The sequence below is a fragment of the Desmodus rotundus genome, chromosome 1, assembly GCF_022682495.2.
Source record: "Desmodus rotundus isolate HL8 chromosome 1, HLdesRot8A.1, whole genome shotgun sequence".
Classification (NCBI taxonomy): Eukaryota; Metazoa; Chordata; class Mammalia; order Chiroptera; family Phyllostomidae; genus Desmodus; species Desmodus rotundus.
The window spans coordinates 32,818,238-32,840,301 of NC_071387.1; the positions used below are offsets into that span (position 1 = coordinate 32,818,238).

Below are 22,064 nucleotides of genomic sequence, written 5' to 3' on the forward strand. Positions count from 1 at the left end.
AGAAAAAGACAAAATAAACCACTAAAGGGGAAGTTCAACACAAAATGCATCAGATAATCTTTTCTCATAAGTTAAACTGAAGAAAAACACCTACAATTTCAGCTAAGAAAACTATTAAAGTCAGGTGTGACCTGCTGGTTTCAGAATAGTTGAAAATTGCATCTGAATCTTTTTGTAAATGTAAACTTTTTTTAAAAATCAGGATGGGAGGAAGGGTGGAGGAGAGTTAATTTTCAGTAGAGAACTACACATTTTCCCCTTCAATCTCTTTCTGTGTGTCCCAAAATAAGGAATTAGCAAATAAACACCAGGGAAGAGGAAAGATGATACTACCAAAACAAAACAACAAACCCCCTCCCCCCCCCAAAAAAAAGTGGGTAGGGGGAACTGTCTGGCTTAGAAAAGAACTCTGGAATGATGTGAAACAGAAAGGGGAAGACTTTGAGAACGGAATCATGATAGCATATTTTCTCCACCCAGCCTCAAAAAAACACAGACCTGAAGAGCACCCAGAGAGGCCTCCACTAGAATCAAAAGGAATCTAAAAATGCAGGACTTGAGCCTGAGATCTCAACTCCTAAAAAGAAAGTTACAAGCTCAAGTTTTCTTTTGCCACAGGATGTGTGCTCGAGACAGAGCTCTGGAACCAGCATCTGGGTTTTACGAGTCAGTGTGAGCTATCAGAAAGAATGTCTACCTGTTAGCAAACCAACATACCCCAGTCTTTTCTGATTGTACTCTATCAGAGACAAACCCAGCCCTAAATAGTGACACCCCAAAGGGCTGAGAGGTACAACCTCCACCTGGCTCTCTGGCTCCCTGAGTCAACGTGCAACAGGCCAACAGGGCCTAATGGGACAGGGCTGAGCAGCATAGCACCTCCTACAAACGCCAAGATGCCCAGCCTGCCCTGGGAAAGAAATGCTTTAGCAGTAAGAGAAAAGCTTAATTTTAGGGGTCTGATAGGGTGAGACCAAGCCACCAGCTGTAAACGTATGGGTGTGTGTGGATGGTGGGTAGGGGGTAATCAGCATTATGAGAGACTGGGCTCCAGGAGGTTTGCTGGTTATTTGGAAGCATTACTTAAGCATGGGAAGTCTCCTAAGAAGGATGATCCCTTTTAGGAAAGTCCGCAGTCTTGCTGTTTTCTGAATCTGACTGGAGTCACTAAATTCAAGGGTGCAAGTAGCCCTGGCCCCATGGGGATCAGGCTCAATATGGCCCCATTTGAACCTAAGCACGCTAAATGTTATCATTATTAGACCAAACTTCAGAGGCCAGAAAGTTGCTGGGAATTAGCAAACGTTTAGAGAGTTTGACGAGCTAATGAAAACCCTGAGATCATAAAGGAAGGAGGAGCTAAGGAAGTAAGCATCACCTACTCTGTCCTAGGATCCATCCTACCTTGTCCTTCATCAACCCTTTTGTTCTTTCCGAGCTAAAGATCTGAAGAAAAGGAGTTGACACTAGTGCACAGGGATCTGCAGTATGATTATTGTCGGTCTTTGCTGTATTTTCCTTCCAAAACCTGTGATTTTACATCTTAATGAATTTTCCCCACTGGAAGAACACTATTCTTGTATGAACTGGCCAACTCCCATGAACAAAAATCACCATCAAGTTCTGAGGTCCCTGGTTGGTGAAGACTGATGGATCTCAGAATTGATTGACAAACACATGATTGACACTGGGAAAATCAAAGCTGCAGCAATTGCATGGCAGGAAGCTCTAGCATCACCCAGACACTGCCTGCTGCCAACTCCCTCAGCCCTGCCAGAAGTGTCAAAACAAGCCCAGGGCAAGCTCCATGCACAACTTCTGCTTGCGCTCCACAGCCAGAGTATGCTGAAAGGAGAGCGAAGTCCAGGTCACATCCAATGAGGAAAGGTACCCGGTCACGCATGTCTCACATATATCCACAGTTATCACTAGCTCAATGAAAACCAAAATCTTAACACATGCACCTAGTATTAATACTGAATAATTAAAACTGGCTAAAGAAATCCTCATGGTGAGAGTGTATCTTTGAGGGAAAGGCCTTTTTAAATATATAAAACACGTTTTCTCTCCCAACAGTCATCACCAGTAGTTCTTACTTTTTTCCCCCAGCAGCATCAACCAAAATTGGCATAGTGATTTTTAACTCTTTGTTGCCATCACTAAGACCACACACACACACGCACATGCACACACACACTAATCCCCACTTCTCCCCACTCCTTGGGGGTGGGGGAAGATCTGCCTTTAAAATAAATAGCATTCAAGTGCTCGGTTCTATGCAAAGTATGAATATTTATTTCAGGCTTTAGATCCCAATCGATTTCAAAAACCAAAATCTGATTTCTATCCTCAGAATAGCTGAGGCCTCTGTGTTAGGATGATTTCCTGGAAGCTGAAGGAGCTCTGTGCCCTTAGGAACACATTTCATCAGTCTTCGCACAGAGTCCCTGATGCCCACTGTACCCCAGACTTTAAAACGAGAAAGAAAAAAAATTCACCACCATGGGGCTGAACAAATGCACACACACTAATGTAAATGGAGCAGCTAAACCTTGGCAATTTTTTCTAAATTTGTGGGATTTTTACGGGTTTTTTTTTTTTCCATTTTCTTTTGCTAACCAGCATATGCAGCACTTGTGAACTCCCAATGGGTTCCCAGCTTTAATCACATTAAACATCTTGATGAAAGACTATTTAATTCTTCAAGAATCTAAAAACAGACCAAACATGTTTTGCTGTGAACACTTTGTGGAGACGAAGTGAGGCAGGGGTTTGGGTTTGAAGAAAAAAAAAATCAATACAGTGATGGAAGGGTAAAGAATGCAAGAATTCAGACATTCTGTGGAGGATTACCTTCTCTCCATTAAGAGGTCCATAAAAAGGAGCAAACTGAGATCCATAAGGGGAGTCAGCAGGAGCCGTGTTTGTTTTCCCCACCCCCTGTGATAGGTTTTTGCTGAGGGGCCACTGCTAGGTCCCCATTGCTCCCCTCCCTTTGGCCTGAGATGGCAGGGCAGTACAGGGGCTTCCCGAAGGAGCACGTCACGACTCCTCATTCCCAGAATCATCATCGTCGTAACAGTCGGCATCTTCCTCCTCCTCATCTTCATCATCAATGTCGTCGTCATACAAGTCATAAAGCAAATCTGAGCTGTTGTCATTGGAAGGCACTTTAGTTTTGATGCAGTATTCCGCCAGGGTTGTGGGGACTTTCACTCCATCCTTTTCTGCTTCGGCTTTAGTGGCTGAAACCTGTTTCCTGAAGGGAGGAGGATAGTTTTATGTAAGTATGTCTTGAAGATGGATTTAAAATTAGCATTTCTAAAAATCAAGTTTTCTTACAACTAAGGTTTCTAAACTTTTAGTACCTGCCTGAAAGCATGTGAGAGCCTCTACTACACCAAAAGCTGATCTCAGCCTGTCAGGTGCCATCCTGAAAGACGCTTAATAATGACCTTTTGAAAAGCAGTGGATCTCAGATTTTCTTCCTCCTAGTCATCTCACTTCAATTTTTTAAAGACCTGATTGAGGTCTCTCTTAATTTCCCATTACTTCCCAAATCAGAATTGATGTGCCATGCTGTTAAACACCTGTGTTTAGCAACCATGGTTCTGTCTCCTTGAAGAGGCTTTTCCTTCCCCCCTTTACTGTAAAAACTCTTATTTATGAGGCATTATCTCTAAGAATTCCATAGCATTCTATATTTCTTTCCACTGTTACCTTACGCTTCTGTAGTTGCACTCATACGGTCACCTATTTGCTAAGTGTGGCGTCCCCAGGAATAAAGACAGTACAGCGTAATGACTTAGTAGAGTACGTGACATAGGTTGGTGCGTAATAAATGTGAATCAAATAAAGAAACCCTTAAATTAAGAAATATGAAGAATACAAACATCTCAGGAATACTTAGGCATTACTCACTAAATCCTACCTTTCCTTGAATATCAGGCTCTGATCCTGTTTTATGGAGCATTCTCATCTTGAATCTTCAGTCCACTCCTGCTCCTCCACAGGTCCTCACTATTTATACTAATTATCTTCAATCTCTGGTCTATACCAGTCACCTTGGTGTCTGGTAACGAAACACAGGTGTCTAGATTCTATCCCTGTGATCTCGTTAAGTGGCTACGGATTAGGGAGGGGGTGGTTCTAAAGGTGTTTCCAGTGGGCACAAAACTGAGAACTGCTAATCTACATTACTCACCTATCAGATGACAAGCGCTGCATGTTTTTGTTCATTCTTGTCACAAGTATCACCTTACAGGAGGCTTGTTCTGACAACCCAATTTAAAGCAGCCATCTCATCACTCCTTCACATTATCCTACTTACTACTATCCAGTTTTATTTTATCTTTCTCATTTGTGTCATGCTGACTAAATTTATAGAGAGGGACCCTATCGTATAAATTCCAGTGCTTACTAAACTATGCACATGATGTGCTGAAACAGTCCTTGGAACTCTGTTTTAAGGGTATATAAAAATGCATTGTATTCAGGGGAATGGAATTTACTGTAATTGAAGTACCAATTCTTGGGTCCTGTTATGAAAACTTTGTCCTACTCAGGAAAGGATCAAAAGCCTAATACCTTCTACCTTTATTGCCTTTTACACAGAGAAACTAAACACCCAAAAAGGTAACTGATAAAAAGGTCAGATGAAGGGTGGGTGGCATAGGAGAAGGTTCCAAGTCTCCAGATTGTTAATTCTAGGGCAGAGTAATGATATACTTGCTACTATGGTCAAAAGGGCCAATTAACAATAGGGCTTTGTTAATAAAAATTTTGAAAACAAAAGTACCTGGAATATCTGGGATACCTTGGGTGCTTGCTACACTTAATGGACATATTGAAAGTCCAGAACAGTATAATTATCCCTAAAATGATTGCAAGGGAGAGTCTGTAAACTTGACTGGCTCAGAACCTAGTTCCGGTTCCTAGGAAATCAGATTTACTGCAACAGTATCTTGTAGTATGCGTTCTCTCAAAAGCCACACCGATTAGGCTCAGGCACAGATCTCTTCCCGAGAAATGGAGTAGACAATGAAGTTCAATTCAAACCCCTGGTTCTAGGGTATTTGGTTTTAAGTATAAAGACTTGAAGTTACCAATCAAACCAAAGACAAAGCACCTTACCTAATGATTTCAGCATATTCTTTGTCTTTTCCTTTACTGTCCCTCCATTTCCTGAACATAACTGAAGCATCCACATTGGCTGGAGAGAAGGTGTTGGGCTCATTAAGCAATGAGATTACACTTAACAGTATAGTCCTAGAAACAGGAAAAAAGGGTTAGCTACAAATGCTCATATTCACAGGATTCAAAGTATTCTTTTAAATTTAAGACTACACTATTTGAGACCTTAGGGAAATGGAAATACAGTACCATAAAATTTTGTTTTCAATATACAGCAGGCTAGGCTAACCAGGAGACAAAAAGCAGAGGAAACATGTGAGTCTAGCATGAGATCACGTTGCTGGGCATAAAACTGCAGAAGGCATTGTTTCAACTGGCTACATGTTCCAATCTGCAAAAAGTAGAGATCTGCAGGATTTTCAAATAACAGTTTAAAAATTACAAGTTAAGTACAACAGGAAAAAGCAAAAAAATATTTAGCTTCAAGGGAATTCTTTCAAGGGAGAAGGTAAAAAGGATGCTACTCTATACATCCAATTCTGATCACAGCTGCTTAGGAGATCTAAACAGTTATTACATACAAATACATTTCTTTTCCATATTTTTAAGGGAAGGAAGACAGAGTTAGACAGGAGAATAGTGGGGGAAAAACTAGTCTCAATAACAGAAATCTTTATTCAAAAATTTTTACTAAGAACTGCCCTGGCCAGTATGGCTCTTGGTTGGAGCACTGTCCCGTACACCAAAAGGTTGGGGGTTCAATGACCAGTCAGGGCACATACCTAGGTCGCAGGTTCCATCCCCGGATGGGGCACATATGGGAAGCAACCAATCGATGTTTCTCTCTCACATTGATGTTTCTCTCTCAAATCAATAACCATTTTTTAAAAGTTAAAACAAAAATTGTTTTTTACTAAATAAGCACTTCCTAGGTGCCAGAGGCACCAAGTGAGATGTTGGAAGTATAATAATGAATGACTTAGATATAAATATCTCCCTCTTTCTCTCTTGTGGGAGATATATTCTCATCCATAGATAAAAATGAGTAATAAAGTTTCAGTTAGATTAAAATAACCTAAAGAGCACAATACACTCCAAATTATTCCCAGACTTCCCCCCCCCCCCAAAAGCTACGTGTATGAATATAAGGAGAAAAATGGGAGGAAAAAACAAGTTTTTCTACCTTTTCTCATTGATGAGAGCTTATAGATTGTGTTATTGCAAAAGAGCTTTTTGCTCCTGGCCCCAAGCAAAAAATAAAGGGAGAGAACCAAGCAATTGATGTTTGATTTGATGAACCCTTTTCCTAAAAAGGGTAAAGAGTTTGTTATATGAGTATACAAAATTATGACAAAGGCACTTCTAAAAATTTCCCATGTAGTTAAAATCCATTTCTCTCTCTCATACACACACACACACACATACACACACACACACACACAACTTTTCTACTAGGTCTGAAATAACTCCTTGCCCTTCCTGCAAAGATTCTTCTGTATTTCTCCAATAATTACATTCGAAAGATTCAAACTCATCACAGCCAATGGGAAATGGATTGACATAACAGCCTAAGAAGAGAGAGAAAAACATAGGCAGAAAATTCCATAAAGGCTGCTACAGAAGAAAACATACAAAACCTGTTAGCAAGAAGCAGGATAAGAAGAAAGTATGGTATAAACAGAAAAAAAATAGCTATAATGGTCTAGTTCAGCTCTGTATATACTTCCAACTTTCTGTGATGGTGGAATTATCCAATACGGTAACCACTAGCTACATGTGGCCATTGAACTCTTTGAAAAGTAGCTTATGCAACTGAGGAACTGAATATTTAATACTAAGTATGTTTAAATGGCCACATGTCTAGGTAAACTATATTGATTTAATTAGGGAATTTCCCCCACAAGTTCACCCAGTTGATTTTTCTTACGGCTTGTGTATATTATTGAAATACTATATTGGGAAATATAATTTTTTTAAATAGTAAATCATCCATCTCTACCAAAAAAGAGCTCACTTCTACCTCCATGTACTCCTAAATTAAAATCCATGATGCTTTCAGAAGTATCAGGTACTATAGTGGACTGCGATAATAGTTAACCCAGCATATTTTCACTTCTTCCCTTCATCTGGAAAGCAGACTTTTTTGGGGGGTGGGGGGGCTGTATGGAGATTCCATTCCATTGGTTTGGGTGGGGTTAACCTTCTTCCACCATAATGCCACACCTTCATACAACCAACCTACTTAAACCCACAACAGAAGACATACCAGCTAGTGATTCCATCGAGCTTGTCTTGATGACTGGTTTGGGAATATGCACGTGACCCAAGCTGGAGAGATCAGAACCCTGGTGGGAACCATTTTTCTAACCTAATAGCAGAAAGAACTTTTATTCTTGTTTGAGTATGGGAAGCATAGAGAGGTGGCCATCTTGGTCACCAAGTGGTGAAAGCCTGCCTAATTACAAGGCCAGTACGGAGCAAAACAGAATTGAGATTTTTTTCCTCGAAGATTACTAATGCAATTCAAAAGCAATATGCTATTCAAAATTTCCCAACCAGTAAGTTGTGGATGGGTTACAAGTTAATGATATCTGTATTCATTCCCTCATCAATTAGGTGGGTCAGATTTGAGATAACTTGAGCCTCTGAAACAACTTCTGGCCAAAACAGCATCTTCATCAGTTTACTACACTATTATATACAAAAATTATCATTTCATTTTTTCTAAGTACCATGACTGGAAAATGTTTAGAGAAAACGTCGTACATAGTTTAAACTCCGCAAGGTAAGTATTATTAATCCTGTTTTCACAGTATGTAAAAACTAAACTGCTGAGACAGTACTGCCAGAATGTACAAAATATGCTTTTTGTCATTTTTTGTTACTTTCACTAAGTGTTTTAAAATCTTTACTCACTTTTTACCCCCCAGAAGAAAAAACAGCAGAAGGTGGAGGGTTAACAACAGGTGAAAAGAGAAAGACCAAACAAATGATGAAACTATCAATGAAGAGGTTACTCAAGCCCATTAAAGGGATTGGTTTCCTGCAGATTATGAACAAGGGGAAGGGATCAAGGAAACAACATACACTCTTCCTTAGTTTCATTCTGTCCATACAAATTCACAGCTCCCTATGAAGCTCCGCTTTTTAGTAACAGAGTTGCATTTGTCCATTTAGACAGTCTTGTGGCACCTGGATATAAATCTCTTGGATTAGTGAAATGGACTCTGAGGGCCCATCCCCATTATCTCAGTTCCTGTAATGAAGAAAAGCACCACTGCCACGCTCTACATGTGGGTATGGAGGAACAGGTCTGGTCGTCCAAGTCCAGCGGTGCAAGTGTTTATCGTGTTATAATACAGAACAGACCTAAACCACTAAGAATTTGGGATACAACTTAGAGTTGTTAAGTGTTTTCAACTTACTGCACAATTCCCATAACCACCACCATCATTCACAGAGTTAGAGACACTCCTAGAAATAAATGTGCTCCCTCCACCCCTTCATTAAGCCATGCAAGGGACTATGGTAGGAGTTTTCAGACAGTAGAGAAGTACTGAGAGGAGAATGGAAGCACAAAGGGACAGGCAAAAGCACTGTACAGTCTTCAGGTTTCTGTTTCAGACCTTTTGCTGTTCAGTTTCTTTGACAGAGATGATATGGCTATCTTATTTTGAATAAAAAATTAGTTTGTAAACAATAAAAACACCCGAAGAAAATGAAGGCCAACTAATCACACACACACGCAAACAGCAAACTACCAAGTTGTAAAGTTCTTCAGAGCTAAGACATGTTTAAAAACAAAACTTAAGAAGCATTTAAGGGAGCTAGGAAATCAGAATTAGAGACCTATGACAAAATGGGCAACACTGTATTTGCCCCTTTGTACATACAGACAGTAGTCAGTGAGAGGGGCCTGCCCCTCCTCTGTTACCAGCTGTTTCACCACGAGTATACCTCTGGTGGGGGCAGGGTGGGCAGAAAACTGGTGCTAGCACACACAACAAAGTAAGATGTAGCTTATGGGGCTGCCTGGAAACTAAGAAGGAAAAGTTTAGAATTTTGCAGAATTAAAGATAGGCATTTCCCCTCCAGTGTATACATATACCTTCTCCAAGCAGTATGTGAAATAGAAAGGGTTCACTCTTAAAAACCTAAATTTACTTGATTATTAAAAATATACACATTCACATACATAGATGGAGATGCAGAAAGAGAAAGATGGTAATTGCCTGAGATTCTTAGGTTTCACAGGCCTAGCATAATTTGATGGCAACTGGTGTATAGAGAAGTGAAGCCCAGTGCCTGACCCTCCTAGGTGACCTGAGTTCTTTTAATATCTCATTTACACTATTTCAAAAGATGGACCAGTACCACCACAAGATGACCCAGTTAAAACTCAGTCCTCTTTACAGGTTTTCAAGATGGGAGAAGAATTTAAAGAGGACATTGTGGCAAAGAGGTCTGTCTGACTGCAAAAATGTGGTAGCTTAATGGGTCACATATTACAAAAAGTTTTTCTTTATGCTGGTAGAGCAATTAACAAATTTAATAGTTCCTGCTGTGCAGTGCTGAAGCTGCTGCTGACTGAAATATCCCTGAGAACACGTGGTAGGAATGAAGGTCTTATCATAATACAGGTATGGGCAAAAGTAGGCTTATAGTTGTTTGTATGAGAAATAATATAATAATAAATAATACAAGAATAAACAGTGTTTCATGTACTCACAACTATAAACTTACTTTTGCCCCACACTATATATCTATTTTCTCAACACTTCCTAAGTATATTGGATTGAACAAGGTACCTAAATATATGAGTAATGAGCACAATCAGTAATTTATTTGATATGTCTTGGATAGACCATTTGGTATACACATCCCAGAAAGTATGAAATAAATAACTTGGTAAGAACTGGGTAAGAAATCCTGGTGCAAGCCAGAAAGCTTTCAATTCTTTGCTTTTGACTAAAATGGAGATCCTAATCAAGTTACTAGCTTTCAGATCATTAAAAATGAGCAATAAAATGATTTAGTCAATAAATAAATAGGGGAAAATAGACCAATCTTCTGTGGAGAAGAATTTGAAATAATTTACACAGATATCCTGGTCTCTAGAAGATATAATTCCCCATTCCTTAAAGAGTGGGCTGTACCTCTGACTTCCTTCCTTCCAAAGAGTACAGATGGAAAGCGGGGAAAAGAATAACTTAGAAGAGGAGAAACCCTGAACACAGATCCTCAACCGGGTATAAAATGTTAGCACCAACAGTGATAAACCACACTGGTAATATGTACCCTTGAAATGATATAATGAAAATGTACAGCTGATCCTTGAACACAGGCTAGAGGCGTGCCAATCCCCATACAGTCAAAATCTGCATATAACTTTGACACTCCTAAAACTTAAACTGTGTATCCTTCAGTACTCACAGAGGGTTGATTCTAGGACACCTTCTCTGCCGCCCGCATATATGCAAATCTGTGGATGCTCAAATCCCTTATACAAAATAGTGTAGAACAATGAATGCATACGTTGACCCTCTAAATCTGTAAGTTCCCCAAAATATTGTTTCTGAGCTGTGGTTGCTTGAATCTGTGGGTGCAAAACCCAGGGGTACAAAGGGCCAACTGTATATTTATTGAAAAAAATATCCACTATTACTGGGCCCTGGCAGCTAAAACCATATTGTTCAAGGGTCCATCAACTGCTTTTACCTTTGTGGTTTTCACCCCCTGCACTCATTACCCAAATCTAGTAATCAGAAAAGCAATAGAAAAATACCAGCTGGGGGGATATTCTACAAAATATTTGATCAGTACTCCTCAAAATTGTCAAGGTAATTAATCAAAAACAAAGAAGGTCTAAGAAACGGTCACAGTTGCCTGAGGAGATATGCCTATTAAATACAATGCATTTTTCATGGGATTCTGGAGCAGAAAAATGACAGTAGGTAAAAACTAAGGAAATGTGAAAGAGTATGGTCTTCAGTTAAAATAATGTATCAATATTGGTTTATTAACTATAATAAATGGAACCATACTAATGTTAGATGTTAATAAAGAAAACTGGCAGTTTTGGGGTATATGGAAATTATCTATACTTTCTTCACAATTTTTCTGAAAATCAAAAACTGTTCTAAGATTTTAAGTCATGTAAAAAAAAGAAATGATAATAACAAAAAAACAGTAATAACAAAACCACAATGAGATACCACGTCCACTCATTAGAACGACTATAATTTTAAAAGCACAGACAGTAAGTGCTTATGAAGACCTAAAGAAACTGGCATTTTCACACACTGCTTGGTGGGAATGTACTACTTAGTGCAGCCAAACTAAAAAACATGCTGGCAGTTCCTCACAAAGTTAAAACATTGAGTTACCATGTGACCCAGCAAGTTCACTCCCAGGTATATATCCAAGAAAACAAATACATGCATATATATCAAAACTTGCACACAATGTTCTTTGATGCATTAGTCATAATTGCAAAAGTAATATCTCAAATGTCCATCAACTAATGAACAGATAAACAAATTGTGGTATAAGCATTCAATTGAATATTATTCAGCCGTAAAAAGGAATGAAGTATGAAACATACTACATTGACACATTAAGCTAAGATCAGGAAGCAAGACATAAATTACTACATATTGTAAGATTCCATTCATAGGAAATGTCCAGAATAGGTAAATCCACAGAGACAGGAAACAGACTGGTGGTTTCCTAGGTGGAAGGGTGGGATGGGGTTGAAGGATAATGGAGTACAAATGCTAACAGGTATATGTTTCTTAGGGATGGTAAAAACCTTCTAAAATTAACTGTGGTAATGTTTGGACAACACTGTGAGTATATTAAACACCTGTGACTCATACACTTAAAATGAGGGAATCATATGGTATAGAAATTGTATCTCAACAAAACTTATTTTTTGAACAAGACTGACAACAGATCAATGTGATTTTTGCCAGATAACTCAGAGGAATTAAAAGGACTTGCTCTGACTGCTCTATTTATTCCATTATCACATAGAAGTAACGTTTCCTACTAATTGCATCTAATATACATTTAGTATATATAATGTGTATTATTCATTTATGTAAAATCAAAGCTGTATTCTGCCTCAATTGAGCAATATAATAATTATTCATGGATACATGAACTGAAAATGTCTATTCATCTGATTAAAAATGCACTTTTAATAATTATTAAATGTAAAAAGTAAAAGTATATCAAAAGTATAATAAACTTATATTGCTTTTAATCAACTGTATATTACTAAAATAATTCAGTACAGAAGTAAACTTAACTAGGTCTTACTATCACAAGTAATTAAAGAAAATTTATTACTCATTTTATTGTAGAAAAGTATTATAGGGCTATCAAACAAAAATTTTCTAGTATTACATAACCCTCAGGAGGGTTAATAAAATGGAAAATCAAATGCAAAGAGGGGAAAATTGTATTTTTCAACTATTGAAATTTGTGATGCAAAAAGTTGCACTTAAAAACATACAACAATATACATAGTTTTTCAAAATTCTTTTAAGAGTTATGTGACAAGCCCACACATACAGAGCACTACTAAAGAAAACAGGTGACTAAATCCATTTATCGAGATATATGGATCAACAGATCAATGAATAAATAACCAAAGAAAATCACAAGAAATACACAAGCCTTCCATATCATAAGAAACATCCACATATATACATAAAACAAAGAAAAAACAATGAATAATGGAAGCTGTTTTAAAAGAAGCATGTAAAGTCAATTTTCAGTTTGTAAAGAGTAAGTCTTTTCTGCAAAAAGTAGTAAAGAATCATAGAATAAAGCAACCAATCCAAACATGAAAGCATGAGATCCAAGTCAGATGTAACTTCAGACAATGTAAGAGTAAGGATTCAAACTAGAAAATTTCTTCCAAAGTGAACACCTAGAAATGAGTAACATACGCATTATTGTTCCATAAATAAAACTTCAAAACAATGCATACATGCTACTTTAAAGCTCTAATAGAAGACAAAATAACCAAATATAAAAAGGATTCTTTTGTACTTGCTAAAAAATATCCACTCTTAAGAACTACTCAAAAACCAGATTATTTCTTATTAACCCCTTACCTGACATTTTGAGTAGGATTCCACCTTTCGGAGGGCAGTTCACCACTCTGTGGGTCATCCACAGGTGGATGAAGAATTGAAATGCATACATCTCCATTCTACAAGACACAAACCACATTCAGTACTCAAAAATATGATATAAAAAAGGGACTGAAATTTCTTTTCCTACAAAACCTGTTTTCTTATCATTAGAAGAGAAAACAATTCTGCTTTCTTTTCACATTTGGAATCAATGTTAAAGAACTGAACATTTTTTATATTATAAATATTAACTGACCAATCTCCAAGATATATTTCTTAGCTAAAAAAGAAACACTGTAAGTCTGTAACACTACCCTTCTAAAAAATCAGAAACAAACTTGATAAGTTAAGTTTCAAGAGTCTTGGGAAGCAACCTAATATATCTATTTTCAGATACAAACTGTACGTAAAGTACAAAAAAAGAAACAAAAAAAACTGTCCTTGCTTAAAATCTGCATAGAGATGTTATAATCACCATCACTGGTTTTAATGAGTATGGTTTCTATAAACTGAAAATATACCTCACAACTTAATTATAACTACTTCAGTATATATGATAGAAGAACTCACCACTATGGTTTTAATATTTTGGTTTGTAAATTTCTTCATCCTCACCCAAGGACATGCTTATTGACTTTAGAGAGAGGGGAAAGGAGGGGATAGAGAGAGAAACAACTCCAGAAAGAAACACCTATCAGTTGCTGCTGTTATGTGCCCCAACGAGGGACTGAACCTGCAACCCAGGCATGTGCCTTGACCAGTAATCAAGCCTGCAAACTTTCAGGTTTATGGGGCAACGCTCCAATCAATTGAGCCCAAACTAGCCAGGGCTGGTTTGTAAATTTAAATTATAGGACCTAATCCACAGGTGCATTTAGTTTAAGTCAAACACATGGATTGCTTACCACATGCAAAAATAGACTGCTGTTTAACAGAAAAGACTGTGTTAGACAGTCACCTATCTCTTGGTCTATAAAGTGAAAGATTCAAACTTTTTTTTAGAAGATCTTATTTATTTTTAGAGAGCGGGGAAGGAAGGGAGAAAAAAAAGGGAGAGAAACATCGACGTAAGACAGAAATACCGAGTGGCTGCCTCTCCTACGCATCCCGACTGGGGACCTGGTGTGTAACCCAGGCATGTGCCCTGACAGTGAATCAAGGTGGCAACCTTATGGTTTGTAGGCTGGAGTTCAATCCACTGAGCCATACCAGCCAAAAAAGTAGAGGAATAACTATATAATGTGTAAAATTCTTATATTTACAACCCAAATTTAGATATACAAATATATAATCATATTAACAGAACTTATTTTTAAAGGAATATAATCAATACCAAATAATACATTCTAAAACTCTATTATTGTTATTATTGTTATTAGCCCTGACTGATATGGCTCAGTTGGTTGGGAGTCATCCCACAAAGCCAAGGGTCGGTTCACTTCCAGGCTGGGGCACATGTGTGAGGCCCTGATCCACGTTTCTCTCTCACATCAATGTTTCTCCCTTTCTCCCTCTGTTCCCCCTCTCTATTTAAAAAAAAAAACACAAAAAACAACACACCTTAAAATAAACTTAAAAAAAACCCCAACCTCTATTATTGTTAGATGTCATGAGAAAAGTGAGAAAGCATGACAGAACCAGGAGGGAGAGAAACTAGGTGTATCTGGACAGGAGGTACCTAAGAGGTGGTGTGGAAGAATAAAAGCCTTAGTGGTTGAGGAACGTTGACATGGGCCCTAAATAATAAGCACAATTTTAAACAACCCAAAGGAGATTTGGACATGAGTTTGCCTGGAGAAATAAACCAACATCAGAAAAGATAGGATAAAATATACTTGGGTAGTTGTATTTGCTTTGTACTGCTATTGTAATGAATTACCACACATTCAGTGGCCTGAAACAACTCTAATTTATTCTTCTTCAGTTTTCCAAGCCTGACACTGCTCTCACAGAGCTAAAGTCAATGTGCCCTCAGCAATGCATTCCTTCCTGGGGGCATTAAGAATCCCTTTCCTTGTCTCCCCTAGCTTCTAAAGGCCACCCACATTCTTTTGGCCTTGGCCCCCTTCCTCTCATCCTCAAAGCAAGCATTGTATTTCTATGGGACTTTCTTTCAAAGTCACATCTCCTCTCATTCTCATTTGTGATTATGCTGGGCCCATGTAGTTAATTCAGAATAATTTCTTTATTTTAAGGTCAGCTGATTAGCACCTTGATTTCTCTTTAATATGTAACCTAATATAATTCTAGGAAGTAGGAGTGGACATCTCTGAGGAACCACTAGTCTACCCTCAAGTAGCGAAGAACCTAGTTTGAATGAAATATAAAAGGCATATAAACTGGAAATGGAGAAATAAAACTATTTTCATTTGTAAATGATAAAAGAAAAAAACCCTCCAAAAGTCCACAAGAAAGCTACTAATAAACAAGTAGAGCTAATAAAGCAAATTCAGCAAAGTTGCAGGTACAAGGTCAATGCTCAAAAGTCTGTTTTATTTCTACACACTGGCAATGAACACCCTAAAAAGGATATTAAAAAAACAATTCCATTTACAACTTGGTTAGATTTCTTCCTAGGTACAAAATACACCTAGGAAGAAATCTAACCAAGGAGGTTAAGGGCTTGTACACAGAAAACTACAAAACATGGCTCAAAGAAATTAAAGAAGACCTAAATAAACAGAAGAACATCCTGTGTTCATGGGTAGGAAGATTTCATGTTAAGATGAAAACATTTCCCAATTTGATCCTACAGATTCAACACAGTACCTTTTTGTAGAAACTGACACACTGATCCTAAAATGTATATGGAAATTTAAGGGATCCACAATAGTTAAAACAACTTGAAACAGAAGAATAAAGTGAGAGAACTCCCATTTCCTGATTTCAAAACTTACCACAAAGCTATAGTGAACAAGACAATTTAAAACTGGCATAATGGTAGACATACAGACCACAAATACACCTATACATCTATAGTCAGTATTTTTTGACAAGGGTACTAAGTCCTTTCAATGGGGAAATAAGTTGGGCTCCTACTGAACACCACACACAAAATTAACTCAAATTGAACAAAGATCTAAGAGTAAAAATCATAAAACTCTTTTTAACAAAACAGGGGTGAATCTTCATGACCTTGGATTTGTTAATAGGTAAGACACCAAAAGTATGAGCAACAAACAAAAAATAAAGTTTTCATTTCGATGAAAAACTTTTATGCCAAGGACATTATCAATAAAGTGAAAAACCTGGAGATATGTGAGGAAATATTTGCAAGTCATATATCTAATAAGGATTTACTAACCATAATATACAAGGAACTCCTAGAACTCAAAGACAAAAAGACAAACTAGCCAATTAAATAATGGGCAAAGGACTTGAACAGACATTTCTCTAAAGAAGACATATATATAAGTAGCAATAAGCACAAGAAAGTATGTTCAACATCATTAGTCATTAAGGGAAATACAAATAAAAATGAGATATCACTTTGCATTCCCTTAGGATGGCGAGGAAGGAAGGAAGGAAAGAAAGGGAGAAAGAGGGGAAGGAAGGAAGGAAAAGAAAATAGCAAGTATCCGTGAGCATGTGGAAAAAAAGAAACCCTCATACATTAGTGGGGGGAACATGTAATGGTTCATCTGCTGTAGGACAGTTTGGCAGTTCCTTAAAAAGCAAAACATAGAATTACTATTTGTCCCCACAATTTCACCCCCAGGTATAGAATCAAAAGAACTGAAAAAGGTACTTAAACGTTTAAGTACACATGTACACATACATACGGTCATAGCAGCACTAATTATACACCCAAAAGGTAGGGACAAACCAAAAGCCTATCAATAGACAAACAGATAAACAAACTGTGATACATGTGATAATATTCCATTGTGATACACAAACAATGGAATATTATTTGGCAATAAAGAGGAATGAAGTGCTGATATATGCTACAACATAGGTGAACCTCACATGCTAAGTGAAAACCATACACAAAAGGTCACAAGTATCCTTTATATAATTCCATTTACATGAAATATCCAGAATAGATGATACAGAGAGAATGCTAACTAGTGGTTGTCACAGTCTAGGGAAAAACTGAAATAGGGAGAAATTGCTATTGGGTAAGGTGTTTTACACTGGATGATGGAAATGCTGTACAAATACAGGTGGTAGTTGCACAACAATGGGAGTATACTAAGTGCCATTGAAATGGGTTCACATTAAATGGTTTACTTTAGCCCTGGTTGGTGTAGCTCGGTGGATTGAGCAATGGCCTGCGAACCAAAGGGTCAAGGGTATGATTCCCAGTCAGGGCATATGCCTGGGTTGCAGGCCAGGTCCCCAGTAGGGGGCGCTGGAGAGGCAACCACACATTGATGTTTCTCTCCCTCTTTCTCCCTCCCTTCCCCTGTCTAAAAATAAATAAAATCTTTAAAAATATATAAATGGTTTATTTTATGTATGTGAATTTCACATCAATAAATTATTTTCAAAAGGAGGAGGAGGAACCCTAGCCCATGGCTCAGTTAGTTGGAGCATCGTCCCATGCACCAATAGGTTGAGGGTTTGATGCCATCAGGACACAAGTGGGAAGCTCCAACTGATCAATGTGATACCAATCAATGTTTCTCTCTTCCCCATCTCCCCCCTAAAAACCAATAAAACATGTCCTTGGGTGAGGATCTAAAAAGGGGGGGTGGGGGCAGAATGAGGAAGAGGAGGAGGAGGAGGAAGAGGGAAAGATGATGATGATAATGATAATGGGAAAGTTCTAGGCCTCCATAAAAGCAGTTCTATAATGTAAAATGAAGACTATTTTGCTATGACCCCATCCAAATCGAATTAATTTGAAATCTCCAGTATTATTTTTAACATCACTACATGATTTTGATATGCAGCCAAATTTGAGCACATCACTGCCTAGAGAAACTTCTTACCCATATCTTAAATTTAGAATGCAGAAGACCTGCAAATCCATGAACATAATTACAAAAATATACATTAAATCCTGCTTGGCGCAAATTATTGGGTTGGCCAAAAGATTCATTCGTTTTTTTTCCTGTAAGATGGCTTTAACAGTGCATAGTGGCCTTTAATTTCATTTGAAACTATTTTCTTAGATTGTATTGTGATACCTGTCATATCAGTGTGCATTAAAAAAAATCAAAATTGGTGAATTTTGTGTACCAATTTTAATATTGAAGATGGAAGAAAATACACATTTTTGGCATGTTATGCTTTATTATTTCAAGAAAGGTAAAACTGCAAGTGAAATGCAAAATAAGATTTGTGCAGTGTACGGAGAAGGTGCTGTAACTAACTGAACACGTCAAAGGTTTGCTAAGTTTTGTGCTAGAGATTTCTTTCTGTACGATGCTCCATAGTTAAGTAGACCAACTGAAGTTGATAGCAATCAAATTGAGACACTGACAAAAATCAACGTTACATCATGTGGGAGATGGCCGAGATACTCAAAATATCCAAATCAAGCACTGAAAATCATTTGCACCAGCTCAGTTATGTTACTTGCTTCAATGTTTGGGTTCCACACAGGTTAAGTGAATAAAAACCTTCTTGACTGTATTTCTGCATGTGATTCTCTACTTAAACATAATTAAAACGTTCTGTTCTTAAAACATTGTGATGGGTGATGAAGAATGGATACTTTACAATAATGTGGAACAGAAGAGATCCTGGAACAAGTGAATTTCACCACCGCCAACCACACCAAATGCCAATCTTCACCCAAAGGAGGTATTGTGTAAATGTTGGGATTGGAAAGGAGTCCTCTATTATGAGCTCCTTCCGAAAAACCAACTGATTAATTTCTGCAAGTACTGCTCCCAATTAGACCAACGGAAAGGAACATTCAAAGAAAAGCATCCGAATTAAGTCAACAAAATGCATAACCTTCCATCAGGACAACACAAGACTGCATGTTTCTTTGATGACCAGGCAAAAACTGTTACAGCTTGGCTTGGAATTTCTGATTCATCCACCGTATTCACCAAACATTGCAACTTCAAATTTCCATTTATTTTGGTCTTCCCAAAATTCTCTTAATGAAAAAAATTTCTATTCCCTTGAAGACTGCAAAAGGCACTGGGAACAGTTCTTTGCTCAAAAACACAAAATATTTTGCCCTGGCTGGTGTAGCTCAGTGGATTGAGCACAGGCTGCAAAGCAAAGGGTCAACGGTTCGATTCACAGTCAGGGCACATGCCTCGGTTGCAGGCCAGGTCTCTGGTATGGTGTGCACAAGAGGCAACCACACACTGATGTCTCTTTCCCTCTCTCTCTCTTTCTTCCCCTCTCTAAAAATAAATAAATAAAATCTTAAAAAAAAAATTACAGAGTTCATACCCGGGCCAAGTGACTCTGTTAGTTGGAACATTGTCTCGTACACCAAAAAGTTATGGGTTCAATCCCTGCTGAGGGCCCTTACCTCTGCTGAAAGGTGGATCCCCAGTCAGGGGCATATAGGAGGCAACCATCAATGTTTTTCTCCCCCCTGCCACCCACCCAATCAATGTTTCTCTTTCTGTGTTTCTCTCTAAAATTAAGAAACATACCCTCAAGTGAAGTTTAAAAAATAAAAATAAAAACCATTACAGAGTTCAAACACCTTGTTTCTAGTTATTTAACAACACAATACAAAAATAGACTTTGTCTCACCTAGAAGAATAAAGAGCAGCCAAGGACAGGTAATATATGTTTTAAGTTTTCCACTGTACACTTTGTTCCAAATAAAGTCTGTAGTTTACTTAACAGTTTTAGTAAACATACCATGGTTTTTATAACATATTAACATTAGAGGAATCTGAGTAAAAAAAATATATAAAAACTTTCTGTACTGTTTTGGAAACTTTTTAAGTCAAATTATTTCAAAGTAATTTTTTTAAAGAAGTGGGTTTAAACTTAATATTTTTAGTATGCTTTTTAAAACTCCTAAACAATGAAATCAAAACATTTTAATAAAAACTGCTCTAAATTTTTCAGATTTTCAAATTTTCTATTTAAAATTTATGAGCAAAAAAAGAAAGAAAAAGGAGAAGAACTCATGGACCAGGACAACACTGTCAAGATTGCCAGGGGAAAGAGGGTGGAAGGAGGTGGGGGAGGGTAGGGGGGGTAAAAGGTGATGGAAGGAGACTTGACTTGGGGTGGTAAACACACAATACAGTGTACAGATGACGTGTTGTAGAACTGTGCACCTGAAACCTGTAAAATTTTGATAACCAGTGTTACCCCAATAAATTCAATAAAAAGGAAAAAATAAAATTCATATGAAATGAGTTAAAAATAATGAAGTTAAGTAGTTTGTGCTAGGCTTGCAAAATCACAGAATGCAATATTAAAACTTTATAATCAATTCTAATGTGATTTCTGTGGCTTCATTATTTGACTCCTGGTAGAATAACCATTAAAATAAATTCTCTAAGAAATCAAGGAAATACCACACGGGAGCTCTCTCTATGAGCTAATTCCACTATACAAAGAAGAAAATAATAATCAAAGAGAAAGAGATGTATGTTGATGATCAAAGGAGATGAAGCAGTACTAACTAAGCCACCCATTTGTTTTACTATCTTTAAAAAATTCTGTTGCTATCAAATAAGAAGGGAATAAACCCTTATTATAAAACATCTTGCTATTTCAAGGATTCAAATATACTTCCCATCAAAATACACACCCTGTAAACATAATGATGTACACAGAGTATAGAAAGACCATATATGCGGATAGCATGAGAGAAATGGTAGAAAAAGACAGGTATCTGTGAAGGTTAATTATATGTCAACTTGATTGCACTAAGGGATGCTCAGATAGCTGGTAAAACATTATTTCTGGGTGTGTCTGTGAGGCTGTTTTTGAAAGAGATTAGTATTTGAATCAGTACACTGAGCCAAGAAGATCTGCCCTTACCAAGGTAGCAGAAATCACGCAATCCACTGAGGACCTGAATAGAACAAAAAGGTGGAAGCAAAACAAATTCCCTCTCTCTTCTTGACCTGGAACATCAGAACTCCTGGTTCTCCGGCCTTTGGACTCTGGGATGTAACATAAGCAGCCCCCCAGGTATCAGGCCTTTGGCCTTGTAGTTACACCATTAGCTCCCCCTGGTTCTCAGACTTTTGGAATGAAACTGAATTATATTTCTGACTTTCATGGGCAGACTGTGGAATTTATCAAGACTTTATAACCATGAGAGCCAATTCCTTTAATAAATTTCCTCATATATATCTCTACCCTATTGGTTTTATTACTCTGGAGAACTCCAACAAATACAGAATGCTTATTTTTATCTGATCTTCTTGGTGTAATTTTACAATCTGTATCTTGAACACTACTTCTAGCCACATGATTATTGAACGTAACATCTCTAGAATAAAGTCAAGATCAAGTTTAAACTATTTTTGACTGAATTTTAAAAGTATCATGCTTGCCCTGACTGGTGTGACTCAGCTGGTTGGGCATCATCCCACAAAGCAAAAGGTCACCGGCTAGATTCCCAATCTGGGCACATGCTTGGGTTGCGGATTTGGTCCCCAGTCAGGGTGTGTACAAGAGGCAACCGATCGATGTTTCTCTCTCTTTCTCTTCCCCTGCCTGTCTCTAAAAATTAATACATATATATGAGTCCTGTCCAAAAAAGTCCAATCATTAATATAACAAGAACAGTTTGCATAATGTTGACATAACCTGGAAGGCCAAGGAGAGAGGACTGGAATGCACATATGTGAACAATGACAACTTTACTGTACTAGTCAGTGGGGGCAGTAG

General features: G+C 37.6%; 1 protein-coding gene across 1 annotated transcript in view; it reads right to left on the reverse strand.

The window, feature by feature from the left end:
• Positions 1-2,272: 2,272 nt before the first annotated feature.
• The window catches only part of UBE2R2 (ubiquitin conjugating enzyme E2 R2), a 96,684-nt gene continuing 76,892 nt past the window's right edge, over positions 2,273-22,064 (reverse strand). Inside the window, exons 3-5 of the mRNA XM_024560056.3 lie at positions 13,260-13,357; positions 5,134-5,268; positions 2,273-3,259 (exon numbers count right to left, since the gene is read on the reverse strand). Of these exons, the coding sequence (XP_024415824.1) occupies positions 3,043-3,259; positions 5,134-5,268; positions 13,260-13,357 (450 nt within the window). The 3' untranslated portion in view covers positions 2,273-3,042. The remainder of the gene's footprint in view (positions 3,260-5,133; positions 5,269-13,259; positions 13,358-22,064) is intronic.